At 41.2% G+C, this 13,388-nt stretch overlaps 1 protein-coding gene across 2 annotated transcripts in view; it reads left to right on the top strand.

The window, feature by feature from the left end:
- AHCTF1 (AT-hook containing transcription factor 1) overlaps positions 1 to 9,644 on the top strand; it is a 47,785-nt gene extending 38,141 nt beyond the window's left edge. Inside the window, exons 30-36 of one of the 2 annotated variants that reach the window (XM_033144401.1) lie at positions 259 to 376; positions 1,527 to 1,633; positions 2,784 to 2,953; positions 3,095 to 5,171; positions 6,530 to 6,663; positions 7,741 to 7,847; positions 8,794 to 9,644. In XM_033144401.1, coding sequence (XP_033000292.1) covers positions 259 to 376; positions 1,527 to 1,633; positions 2,784 to 2,953; positions 3,095 to 5,171; positions 6,530 to 6,663; positions 7,741 to 7,847; positions 8,794 to 8,995 — 2,915 coding nt within the window. In that variant the 3' untranslated portion in view covers positions 8,996 to 9,644. Of the gene's footprint in view, positions 1 to 258; positions 377 to 1,526; positions 1,634 to 2,783; positions 2,960 to 3,094; positions 5,172 to 6,529; positions 6,664 to 7,740; positions 7,848 to 8,793 lie in introns of both variants that reach the window. The other variant, XM_033144400.1, reaches the window with a different exon arrangement.
- The last annotated feature ends 3,744 nt before the right edge of the window (positions 9,645 to 13,388 follow it).

Genomic DNA, 13,388 nt, shown 5'->3' with positions numbered 1-13,388 from the left:
AGTTTGTGAATCACCAGAAGAGGGTGGGGGTGTGGACTGCCAAACAAGAACCTGTGAGATTAAAGATTACTGGTGGCAGTTAATCTTACAAAGAGGAAATGGTGGCAGCAAAAAATGTGGTTTGTGACAGCCAAGCCAAAATCGTAAATTCTTGCTACTAAAATCAAGACTTACTGGTTGCAGCTATACTGTATTAGTTTTTTTAAAATTAGCATGAAGGATGCAGTCTTGTCTGTTTATGGGTTCTCCTGTTCATAGGACTACCTGAAAGAGAAGGTGAAGACCATGGCTCACTTCCTGAGGATGAAGTATTTGTGATGCATCACTTAAATGCTATTCCTGACACTACGGTCTCTTCTATGCCATCTAATGAAAGGTGAACATGTCAAGTACATCTTTTTTTTAAAATCCCAGATGTAGCATGCTTCATACCTTTTACATTTTTTTGCATCCAGTTTCTTCAGTACTGTGATTATGATAAATTTATTAGTGAAAAAAGGGACACAGCTGGAGCACCATTTCACAGCCTTGATTGTAGTGTTTTCTCTTATTTGCATTTGTTTTCTGTGACCAACTATCTCCCAAACAGCATGCTGATAGTTGCAAGCTTCTATTTTGATCCCCTGATAATCTCGATATATTGACAAATTGCAATATCAATTGTTCAGCTTTCTCTCTCTCTCTCTCTCTCTCTCTCTCTCTCTCTCTCTCTCTCTCTCAAAACCAGCAATGGGGGGTACCTCCAGCCTGGCATGTGTGCCAAATTTACACACAAGGCCATTTTCCCTAGCCCCCCTTTGGGTCACTGCAGAAAGCATGGTTGCAGACACTATCCATCAGCTGATGAGTGGTGACTTCAAGCCTGCTACACTGGCTCTGTGACTGAGTTCCTGCTGGAGAACTCTGTTGTATAGCCTGTCCCTGCCAAAAGTAGTTTCGCCAGCTGTATGCTCAGCACATGGGAAGCACTAGATAGAGGGCTTACATAAAACTCTGCACAAAGCTTCCCAAACACAGAGCATAGGACTAGTATAAATGCAAGTTCAAGGACCTTTGTCCCACCCACCTGTCAATCAGGTAAAAAAGGTTTCCCACCCCTGCCCTAGTCAGTTCTTACCATGTCCCACTCTAAGGCAGGAATTGACAAGTTGCCAAATTTGCCACACAGAGGAAAACTTTTTTTTTCCTTAGAAGTGTGCATTTGGATTTTGCATAGCAACTACCCTGAGTGAAGTGTACTCAGAGGAAATATGCATAGGATAAAGTCGTGCACATTAATGCTTGAGAATGGTTAATCAAACAAACATCTGCAGAATTTTATAATTTGCATATAACAAAGGGGTAGATTCCAGACTTTTCCACAGTACTGGCTTTGCAGTATCTCTTGCAGTACAGCTCAATAATAATTGGAATTGTTTAAGGTATTTGTTGACAGAAATGTGTTGATAGCTTTCATAAAACGTTTTCAAAACTCATTTTATATGAAAACTGTAAGTGAAACTGTCCCTTACTTTCTTCTTATAAAGTCAAACAAATGTCCTAGAGTCCAGCATGCTGCCATTGTTGGAAAACAACCAGCTCCTTGATGAAGCAAGTCCCCAAGCTTTGGAGCCATTAGGAACAGATGCTGAATGTATGTATATTTGAATAATCAAGCAAATTTTCAAATAATCAGACAAGGGAAATAATATTGAAAAGCTTGAAGTTGTGTGACTTGATTCTCACTGTGTGCCTTTGATGCATGTGTGCTAAAATCTTCTTAGCCTGTCATATTTATTTTATGTTAATATAGTAACTTCTGAACTATTCAAGATCCCATTTTTTAATTAAATGAAATATTTAATTACAGTTATACCTCATGTTGTGAATGCTGCGAGTTACGCGTTTTCGTGTTGCTTTCCGCGCCGAACCCGGAAGTACCGGAACAGGTTACTTCCAGGTTTCTGTGCTTGCGCAGAAGTGCTAAATCGCGCTCCACGCATGCGCAGAAGCGCCGAATCGCAACCCGTGTGTGCGCAGATGCAACGCTGCGGGTTGTGAACGCGCCTCCTGCACGGATCGCGTTTGCAACCCGAGCATCCACTGTATAAGTATATACCCCAAAACATTTCCTCTACTTATTAAAATCTGTGCTTCTCATTCTGCAATGCTGTGTATAATTTGGTACTGTATAATCTACAGTGGGGGAAATGATACGCCTCCAAATCCTGTACAAACTTGAAATTTGGCCAGAATTGGAAATCTGGATATGCTTTTATTTTATTTAAAAGGGACTTAGGAGTCATTCTAAGTTATCAAATTAATTTTGGACTAAAGCACTACTGTCTTATAAGCCAATTAAAATTGCAGATTGGGATGACTTTTTAGCATATGATAAGTTTTCGCAAAAGACTAACATTTTTTTTTTTTAAATGGGGATATCCTGAATGATCTCAGACATTGCAAAAGCTGTAATTTGTGACACGTTTTTCCTTTGGATTAGGAGGCACAATTGTGCTAACAATTATTCATTGACTTTAAATGCACTAATTGCTTATTTAATGGGAGAACAAATATTTATCCAACTGCAAACTTCTGTTGTACGTTGGTAGCTTCATATTGCTGGCTGAGAGGCACAGTAGCTCAGAAAAACCTCCGTTTTTCTGATTCTGCAAAGCAAAAGTGAGCAGAGGTCCGAACAGTTCCTTAAATATTATTAGTCTCATCATAATATCCATCACTGAAAAGTTTTAATGTGGAAACAATAAAATAAGAAAAGTAATGAGATGACAATCCTTTTTCAGCTGTCATAAGTATTCCTGATAGTGAAGACATTGTCAGTGTTCATTCCAAAAATGAACTTGAAGAAAGAGAAGCATTAGATGAAGATGGGTCAAAAGAAGCTGAGAGCGAAGAAAATATAGCAGTCCTGCAAGAGAAAATACCACTTAATATTGAACCTGCAAGTCAAGAAGTAAATGTAAGGGCTTCATTTAGCACTTCTGAACTTTCTTTGAAATCTATTTGGAATTATTGGTTTGCCAGTGTACATACCTTGGATATTTGTAAACTTTCACATGTATTAGAATTAAATTTATATACTTTTTGTTTTTAGCTTGTTGGTGGTGGAACACGTGAAGTACACATCTCAGAAGCTGTAGTTGAGGCACTTCCGTACAATGAGCTATGTCCTTCAAGCAGTCTGAAATATCAGTTCGGCAGTGACGCTATAGAGCAGCAAGTCACATGTGAATTACTCAAGAAAGATGCTGGTGAATCTGACTTTACTGGAGGAGATGGAGATCTGCTGATGTCCCAAAACAACTTTACGTTAATATTAGAAGGGGATGAAGAAGCTGAGATAGGAGATTCTAGTGCACTGCACACTTTCCCTCTTAAATCAACCAGCCAGTTAGAGGGTGCCTGTGTAAATAGTGCTGGAAGTAGCAACCCAGAATTCATCACAAACACAGTGTCTACTGTTACTAGTGATCAGATATCACAGAATACTGCTGAGGTGTTGCCTTATGTATCTGAACCTATTCAGATGGCTATTGCTGAGAACCTATTGGATGTAATCAAAGACACAAGAAGTAAAGAATTTTCAAGTGAGGTTGTGGACCAGTCTTTTCATGAAAGCATAAGTAAGAAGGTATTAAGTTCACCACAGGCACCTCTGCAAAATGTTACCGAAATAAGTAAAGATGTAAAATTAAGTCAAGTTGAAGATTCAGTGATGTCTTGCACCAGCACTGTGGAACAGATGACACAAAATGTAAATGACTTATTACCTGATGGTCAGCCATTGGGACAGATGGATAAACCAGATCTGCTACTACCACCAGCTCCAAGGAGAAGTGCTAGACGGGCAAAAGAAACATTGAACATTCCTGAAAGCCTTCCCCTTGGTTCTGAACAAGAACCTCAAGAAAAACAGACAACACAGGCTCCTGCTTTCCCAGTCTTAGATACTAAGGAAACAAAGGAGTGTGACTTAGAAATACCAACAAATGTTCATCCCATCACACAGGAGTTTCAGGCAACCATTGCTACAAGAAGAGGGGTTAGAAAACCAAAAGAGCTTGCACCAGAGCTTCATGAGCATCCAAGTGAACAGCTACCTTCTGCTCGCAGAAGGACTCCCAGAAGTACAAGAAGTTTAGTAGGGGATCAAGAAGGCAGTCAGTTTATCATTGACCATACAATTCAGATGATGGTAAATCCTAAAAGTGCAAGAAAACTAAAAAGCATTGCTTTCCACCTGTCGGAGAACGTGATTTCAGATCAGGAGGTAGAACCTCGTGAAGAGCAGCTGAGTACAAAACCAAGAAGGGGAAGGCCAAGAAAGCATGGTGAACTGAATGTGATGACCCAGTCAGAAACTGCAGCTGGGAAGCTGCCATTACCTTCACCAGTTAGAAGGGGCAGACCTAGAAAGTCAAGTCTACCAGAAGCCATTTCTGAACATGACATACAGCCAAGTAAACCACAGCTACCTATATCAACTGAGCAGGAGAGGGTGCGAAGCACAAGTATATCAGAAACTGTTTCTGATCAAGAGACTGGACTTATTAAACAGTTGCCTGTGCGACGAAGAGGCAGACCAAGAAAGAATCCTTTGAATGTGTCAGCAGATTTGGGACTAGAGTTGTCTCTCTTATCGTCTCCTCCAACACCTAGTAAATCTTTTGTCACTCCCAGAAGAAATACTAGGAGAGGATCTATTCAAGAAAAGACTCCAGTCGACACCACAAAGAGGAAATCTGCAAGAATTGCATCCGTGAGAATAGAAAAAACAAATACAAATATAGAGAAAATGGATGCAGAAAAATGTGTTCTAGAAGAACATTCTGTACAACCAAGTGAGGCAGAGACTTTAGCAAGGAGTTCTAAAAAGAGACCGTCTAAGATGACGGCAATCAGAAAGAGAAGCCAGTTACCATCCCTCTCTGAGGAAGGTACAGATGAGGAGGAACACTTGCCACAAGCAGCTGAGATTGCAGTAGGATTGCATTCCACAGACATGACCAAACTAAGGCTTCGTGGAACAGGGAAAACTTTGGCACATCGTGGTACTCTTGTGAAAAGGACCAGATACAACAGAAAGAGTATGCAACAGAGTCCCACCCTGGATAGAAATGAGACATTCTGTTTTTCTCCTCCTCTTACAAAACTGGAAGAAAAATCTAAAGGTACTTGAAATGTTGCCTTTGGTTGTGTAAGGCTTTTTTGCTTATTTAAAATGGCTTACTGTGCATGAATTCTATTGAGGGTAAAACAAAATCAGAGCAGGATAAATACTGGGGATTTTTCTTAAAGCAAGACTGCCTATAACCCTTCCCACATTACTGTGTGATATCAGTATGCCATCTACTGGGTATGGAGCCTCTACCCCATGGACCTAATTAGGCCTGCTGGGTCTTCCTATTTGGCTCACCAGGCCGTTTTAATCAACCCTCACAAACTTGACATAGGCACATATATAGGAATTGTGTACCCAAAAGTTTCACCCAGTTGTGACTTCTGAGTGCATTTTCAGCATTTTGCATATATCCATTACAAAAAGACCCAGTTCATGTACAGGGGAGACATTAGGATTCATCTGTTCTGTAAAATGTGAAGAGAGCCTTAGAATGAGCTGACTTTCTGCAACAAAACATTCTAAGACCATAGACCACAACTAGTGCAATAGGGTGTGGAGCAGCCCTCCATAAGACATTAGTTTTTACTTTGCCTTGTCCATTTGCAGTCAGCTGGTACACTACTGCTGTAATGACAGCACTGCAGCTTAGCTGCCCATTCACTTTAAATCAGGGAGGGCCAGAACCTTATCTCCCCATTGGTCCCAGACCAAATTTGATAGGTGGGTGAGACTGTCAATCATCTGATGTCACTATTTTGCCAGGTGATCCTTTGAAGTGGGAGGGTCAAAGAGGAGCATGGGGCTGCTTGCCAAAGGACTTTCAAATATCACTGCTCCAGTTTTTAGAAGTTCAAGAAGCATTGCTGAGAGGGAGAAGCAGGTTCAATGAAAACTACTTACCTCTCTAGGAGCAAGGTGCAACTGATGGATGGCGGAAGCATGCCTTGCTTAGCAAAGAAACAGTTGGAGCTCACTTTAAGTTTCTGATGGTTCCTTTACCTGTTGTGTGCCTGACATTATGTATGACAGCAGGTTAAGGGAGGTTGGGCATGGCTTGCCCAAAATGGCCTGGTGGGCCAAGTATGGCCCATGGGCCAGAGGTTTCCCACACCTCTTTAAATGGAGACCTCCCACCTCCCCTAATGCCCCTGCTATTCTCAGAAAAAAGGGTAGGAGCAAAGCTGTTCTTTATGACATGTTGGCTACCATAGCGTACAAGGTTAAAAGGGTCTTTGTGTAACAAAGCCATGCCAGGTGTTCTAAGAAGCTTAAAGAGTAGTTAAATTGTGGGTATATGGAAAGCTGCTCTGCACTCTGCTTTCCGCTTATTCCGGATTGCAGATTTAGTTGCATGCCTGGAATGCTTAGTTTCAAGTTCAAAAGTAAATGCATGCTTTCTGATTCTAGGTGAGAAAGCAGTGACGCCTGTGCAACTCAAAGATTTCAAGGCAGACCTGACTTCTCAGTTTGTCTTCTCGCCCCCTGCTTTGAGATCTAGGAAGAAACAAGTGTCCAGTATTTCAAGGATTGTGGAAGAGTTGGTAAGTAAAACCTTTGATCCCTTCTCCAGAGATCTGAGGAGAACAAGCCAGCAAATTTCTAGTGAAAGAGCCAGATTCTCCCTTCTGGCATGATGTGATGCTTGGGAGATTAAGCTTTCCACATGTTTATAATTGCAGTGGACCTTTTCAACACCATTTGCAGCTTGCTAGAACCAACTTGAACTGTTGCTTCTTGGGTGTCTTGGGTGTCCAGGGCACTTAATTAGTTTTATTGGTTTTTACTGTTTTTTAAAAGTGCTTAATTTTATTTAAGTTTTAAAATTTAATTGAAAAACCCTTCCAGTAGCACCTTAGAGACAAACTAAGTTTGTTCTTGGTATGAGCTTTCGTGTGCATGCACACGAACCCGTGGTTCTCCACGATCATGCTGCCTGGGCTGATTGAACAGTGCAACAACATCTGGAGGGCAACTCAAATGACAAGCGAAAACAATATACACACCACCCCTTTGCTATACAGCAAATGACAAATGGTTTAAAAGATGCCAGCTTTTGCAATATTTAACACACTTAAAGCAAGCTTTCAGGTTCATTGTATAGCATTTGAAGAAATGCTGACAGCAAGCAACACAGGGCAGTTATGTTGCCTATTTTTTATCTTTATTAGTCAATATGAGAAATTACATGGAAAAGCAAGGAGTTTTATTGATAAATTGGATTATCCACTTTAAGACTGGAAGCCATATATCATTATGTACCCATGGAACCAATGGTCTCTATCCAGCTTGTCTGTGTTGACGGTCCATACATAGAGGAAAGGAAGCTGGCTTATGAGTGATGGGAGAGGCAGGAAATACAGGAATAGATTGGCCTAGCACTATGCACCCTTGTCCCAGCCCTGCCTCTGTTGTTGGCTTTCTTGTGTTTAAGGGGTTTTGTATTTTCTGTTTTGCGTATGAATGTTTTAAATTACTACTGTATGGCACTGGTTTACCAGTGTCACTACTAGTGCCTACACATTCGTATGTGGGCAATAAATTAAAAAGTAAATAAAAAGGAGATGGCAGAGAAACAGCTTCACTTTGTGTAGGTTTACCACTCTACATTTGTCCTTTAGGAATTACCAGTTAAAGAGGAGAAGGATGCAGTCTCAATAGAAACTTCAGAGAAGCAGAAAGTAAAGAGAAGCAGAGCTACAAGGTCAAAAGCAAAAAAAGCAAGCAAGTATGGGATGATTCTATACCCCCCCAACAAACCTTGTTATTTCAAAAGCAGTCTTGTGCAGAAATTATCACAGTGATGCATTTGGCATTTGGTATCATAATAAAAAAAGATATTAATTTGGTCTTCTGTGGCCTTTCATATATTGCCAGACTCCCAACTTCCATTATCTTGGCCATGTTGGCTGGAGGTGATTGGAGTAGAGGTCAACAACATCTAAAGGGGCCTCTGTTCCCCATCCATGCCCTAATGCATAAGAAATACTTTATACCAAGTCAGGCCATCTGTTAATCTAGTTCAATATTGACTGGTAGCAGCAATCTAGGTTTCAAACAGGACATTTTCCCCAGCCTTATGTGGAGATGCTCAGGATTGAACATTGGACTGTTTGCATGTACAGTTGTACCTCGTTTTGAGTCCTCCCCGTTTAGGGTCCATTTCGTCGAACGTCCGCAGCAAATCTGGAAGTACCGGAACAGGTTACTTCCAGGTTTGCCACACGTGCAGAAGTGCTAAATTGCACATGCGCAGAGCAGCACTTTGTCGAGCGTCCCTTTTGTCAAGTGTCCGGGGGCTCCGGAACGGATCACGGACGCAAAAGGAGGTACAATTATACTCTATTATTATTATTCTTGGTAGTGGTGTCCGCCCTGTGGAATGCCCTCCCACCAGATGTCAAGGAAATAAACAACTATCTGACTTTTAAAAGACATTTGAAGGCAGCCTGTTTAGGGAAGTTTTTAATGTTTGTTGTTTTATTGTGTTTTTAATATTCTGTTGGAAGCCACCCAGAGTGGCTGGGGAGGCCTGGCCAGATGTGTGGGGTATAAGTAATAAATGATGATGATGATGATGATGATGACTGAGCCTACAGCTAATTATTCAGTCTTCATTCATCTAAACAGAAACATAACTTGTCAGTGTAACCTCTCATTCTTCTTCCTTGCAGAGTCCTAGAGAAAGATAGCAGTTGGTCAACAGCACACATGGATATTAAATTCATTTCTCCTTTTGGCACGCCAGTAGATGGAGCAAAAAGCAAACAGAAGGAGTCCGTGGATAAAGCAGAAAAGACTGTTCGTAAGACTGTTCATAGGAACGAGAGAATAACTAGCTTTCCAAAGCCAATTGTTCAGAAGAAGAGGCTATAACTGTTTTTAAATATGTGTATTGTACACCAATGCTTGTAAAGTCATCAGAATTGTGTGGAATATTAAGAAAAATCATTAATTTGGAAGATAATTTATATAAATTATTGTAAAATTTCAGAAAACTAAAGGTCTTCAATAAGTAACTCCGTATGGAGTGTGATTTCTTCAGTCAATGCAGGTTTTCTATTTTATAAGACTTCATACATTTATATAATATGTAAATAATCTTATTTTAGGAATGTTAAATAAAAATGTATACTTAACAGCGATTATTGTCCACTAGATTTTTGAGAGAGAAAGAATAAAAGAGGTGTGTGGCGCAAATAAATTAAAGAGGATTTTAATGATGGCTTGTCACTGTTGGTGCTTCTCTAATGGGAGGCTACTCTTTTTTTAACAGTTTGATCTTGCAATGTTTTTGAAAATTAAAATTTGGCAGTTTTAGAATTTATAGAAAATGTTTTGACCTTTTGGGAATTGGTAATAGGGGTTATCAATTGCATACAAGTTCCTTACTCTTCTGGTTGAACACGTACCTTATTGAAGTCGGAATGTAAACAATTGTATTGAAGCTGTGCAATATTTTTTTTTGTATTTGTCTTAACTTGGGAAAGCTGCTCTTCAGTTTATAAAACAAAATCTCACCTCAGATGTTTCATTGTTCTTTCAATTTGCTGCATCAGCAGGAGTCTCTAACATTAGAAATATTTATATGTTCGCAATTACTTACCATGGGACTCAACACTTTCAGGGATTTCACCTCCTTACATTTGCCCCCAAATTTGATATTTTGAAATGATGCATGTTTTATAGACTTTGTGGTTACTAGAGAAATGCTACCACAATTTTGGTAAAATAAAATGGTCTGGAAATATACATTCTCCTGTAGTGTTTGACCTATATCACTGCAGCACAGAGAAAGTGGAGTCAGGTTGAATCAGATTTGTGGTTCAAATTGAGAGAGAAGCCGAAAGAGGCAAGTACTTTAAATGAAGTTTTACATAGGATGCCCAATATTCAGTTGCCTCTTTTAGAAATGGTACACAATGCTGGCAAATGTGACCTTCTGGAGTTCCTCTTAGAAATAATGTATCAGGTAACATTCAGGTAATGAGTGGACATAAATAATTGAGGAACAAAGCAGCAGCTGTATTAGGATCCACTCTACCCTTTTCTTTTTCCAAAACAAGGTCCTGAAGATAAAACTTGAGCGATGCACTCTGTTTTGTTTCTGATTTCCTTGGAAGAGTTAAAGCGCCAGAATCATGCCCGGTTCGGACAGTGTGAAAGTGGCAGTACGTGTAAGACCTTTCAGTAAGGTTAGTAACTTATTTTGTGTTCACTGAAGCTATCAGGCCGAAGATCACAATGGGGCAGCTGAGTGGCTGGTGATGGGAGAGGCTAGGGACTACATTTTAGAAAAGAGGAGGAAGTGTCACTTGGTAAGGTGAGGAAGGAGCCCTTAGAGGGCAAAACATCTGCTATGGAGGGGAGAGTGATGCTTGGAACAGCTGCCCTGCTGCCAGTCCTTCGAACACAGTACTGTAAGTCATGTAGCAAAGGCTTGGATCACGGTGTGCCTTTCTTTGGGTGTGGTAGGCATGTCTGGCTAGTTCAGGCAGGTTAGTGAAAATGTCTCTCTGTATGCATGTTAGGCCTTGATAGGTCCTTAAAGTTCCGTATAAAAGTAAGACGCTACCTGAGGTTGCTTTTCTTATCTTACTGTAACTAACAGGAGAAGGAGCCTTTTTAGAGTTAGACTGGATCTACACTGATATGTAAAAAAGAAAAGTAGTATAGCTCTCTTTGCAATTTCCCATTGCCGGCGGATCGCTGCTCTACAGTGTCTTCTGGTGTCACATTTTTATTACGCATTTTTAACGTTAAAACTAACCAGTGTAGGTTCACCCTTGGCCTTGGAAACTCTTATAGCGTAGTCCCTTGATGCCAAAGTGTTGTTTTCCAGAGGACCCTGAACTCTCCTTCTCTGACTTTTATTATTATTTTTAAGCCAGTTTAATATTTACAAGAGGCTGCTGTTACCGGGGTGGGGTGGGGGGAGTAACATGACTTTTTGGTCCACATTTAATGGATCCATTTGGCCCTAGGCCTGATAGTCGTCCACTTCATTCTGCCAGGGCTTCTGTGCTTTCTTAAATGCGTATGACAAGCAAGTGTGTAAACAGCTGCAGCTTTTCCCAATCTGCACCTGTTGGACACCTGTCAGTCATGCATCTTTTCAACGGGCCAAAGCCAGTCTCTAAAACATGGGTAGGCAAACTAAGGCCCGGGGGTTGGATCTGGCCCAATCGCCTTCCAAATCCAGCCCGCGGACGGTCCAGGAATCAGCGATTTTTTACATGAGTAGAATGTGTGCTATTATTTAAAATGCTTCTCTGGGTTATTTGTGGGGCACAGGAATTCATTCATCCCCCTCCCCCCCAAAAATATAGTCTGGCCCCCCACAAAGTCTGTGGGAAAGTGGACCGGCCCTCTGCTGAAAAAGTTTGCTGACCCCTGCTCTAATAGCTTGTCTCAGCTGTCTGGGATATTGCCTGGGGGTGGGGTGGGTGGAAGCTGGAAAGAGGTGTCTCTGCTGCTGCCAAACCAATAATCCCTAAACAAAACAAAACCTTCACTCTCACAGTTGGTTTCCTCACTTCAGTGGATAGCATGCATAGTACTGAACCTCTTCAGTTTCCTAGAGCAATTCAGTCTCCTAAAGGTTTGAAAAGAGAAGTGAGGCAAATGTGACTCACTAATGGAGATACTTCCAGACTGAATACAGATAATAATCTGTCTTGAGGCATTCTGACCAAGGCTTAAGTAAGCATATGAGGGGCAAGAGAGTATGCATGAGCACACTAGCCCTTTCCTACAATCCCTGGGCAGCTGTTAGCCAGTGTAGACAATGCTGGGTTTAGATGGACCCAATGGTAAGACATAACTTCCTGTATTCCCACCATCTGTTCAAAGTGACTGCCGGCATGTGGCCTCCAGAGGGTTGTCCGAGAGTGAATTCAGACCTCTGGTCCAAGAAAAGTTAGCCACTCTTGCAGTGCAACACTTCTACTTTCTCTGCTTTGCATCAGCTTGAATTAATCTTTACTCCCATCATCAGCAACCAAATCTGGAAGCAGCTTTTCACATGAGGCAAAGATCCCAAGGTCTTCTCTGATATCCTTACTGATACCACCAAAGCACTTCATATTTAACTCTGAATGTCCAGAATCCATTCTTTACCGTTTCTTCCAAGTCTGTGCTCATGCATGCTTCTCTCCTGGCACCTTATTCTGAACTCCCAAACAGGTCTTCATAAGGATGTGATGGTGTGTATTTCCCTCCCCACCCCACAACATTTTAATGCAGGCATTAAGCTTCAACTTCCTCTAAATTGCTCATTTTTATCAGTACTTAAAAGATTGTGAGTATAAGAAACACAATCATAATTGCTGGTTAAGCTTGCAGTTTTAAGCATGCATGGATCTTATTACAATCAGTATAGCTAACTTCTAAGTAAATTTGTTTGATGATTGGAACATAAATGTGATGTGTTTCGTTTTTGGATGGTTTTTTTGCCCTCAATCTTCTTTGGGAAACCACCTAAACCCCCTTTGTGAGAGCTGCACAGTTGGTAGAGTTTGAGACTCAGGCTTGTGGGTTCAAGCCCCACACTGGGCAAAATATTCTGGCATTGCGGGGGATTGGTCTAGATAACCCTCTTGGTCCCTTCCAACTCTGCAATTCTATGATTCTATTATTATGGGAGGTATGGATAGAGGCATCCCTGCTTGCCTCTGATGTGAAAGTATTCTGATGGCACAGAGCTCTTCATTCGGTCCACTGGTAGAAATGATGCCAGCAGGGAGCTCTGAAGCAGGGCATTCCAGAGGTGAGGGGCTGAGTTGGGCCCACTCATCACTTGATGTCATCGGGCCCAATTGCTGTGCTAGCTCCAGGTTGGAGCAGCTATTTGCCTTCCCCCACTGCCTTCGTACCAGAGTGAGCAGCAAAGATGCAGTGGCAGCCCCATTGCTACCCAACTGGGTTTTGGATTGTAGTGTTGCAGGGCCCTTTTGTGTATTTATGTGTATAGAGATGGGAGGTACTGCATTATATGAATATCTAACACTTTCAAAGGACTCTGGTGTGTGATACATTATAAATGGCCATTTGAAATGTCCAGTATAGATGAAATGTTGAATAAGGCCCTGTCTGTACTATACATTCAAAGCAGTATCATGCCACATTAAACAAGCACGGCTTCCCCCAGACAATCCTGTGAACAGTAGTTAAAGATGCTGAGAGTTGTTAGGAGACCCTTATTTTCCCCACAGAGCTACAATTCTCAGCTCAATGAGAAGAGGGATTAATTGTTGAACCATATTTTTAA

This window comes from Lacerta agilis, chromosome 3 (genome assembly GCF_009819535.1).
Source record: "Lacerta agilis isolate rLacAgi1 chromosome 3, rLacAgi1.pri, whole genome shotgun sequence".
Taxonomy (NCBI): Eukaryota; Metazoa; Chordata; class Lepidosauria; order Squamata; family Lacertidae; genus Lacerta; species Lacerta agilis.
The sequence above is the reverse complement of the archived record's forward strand: the minus strand, read 5'-3'. Positions and strand labels throughout refer to the sequence as shown.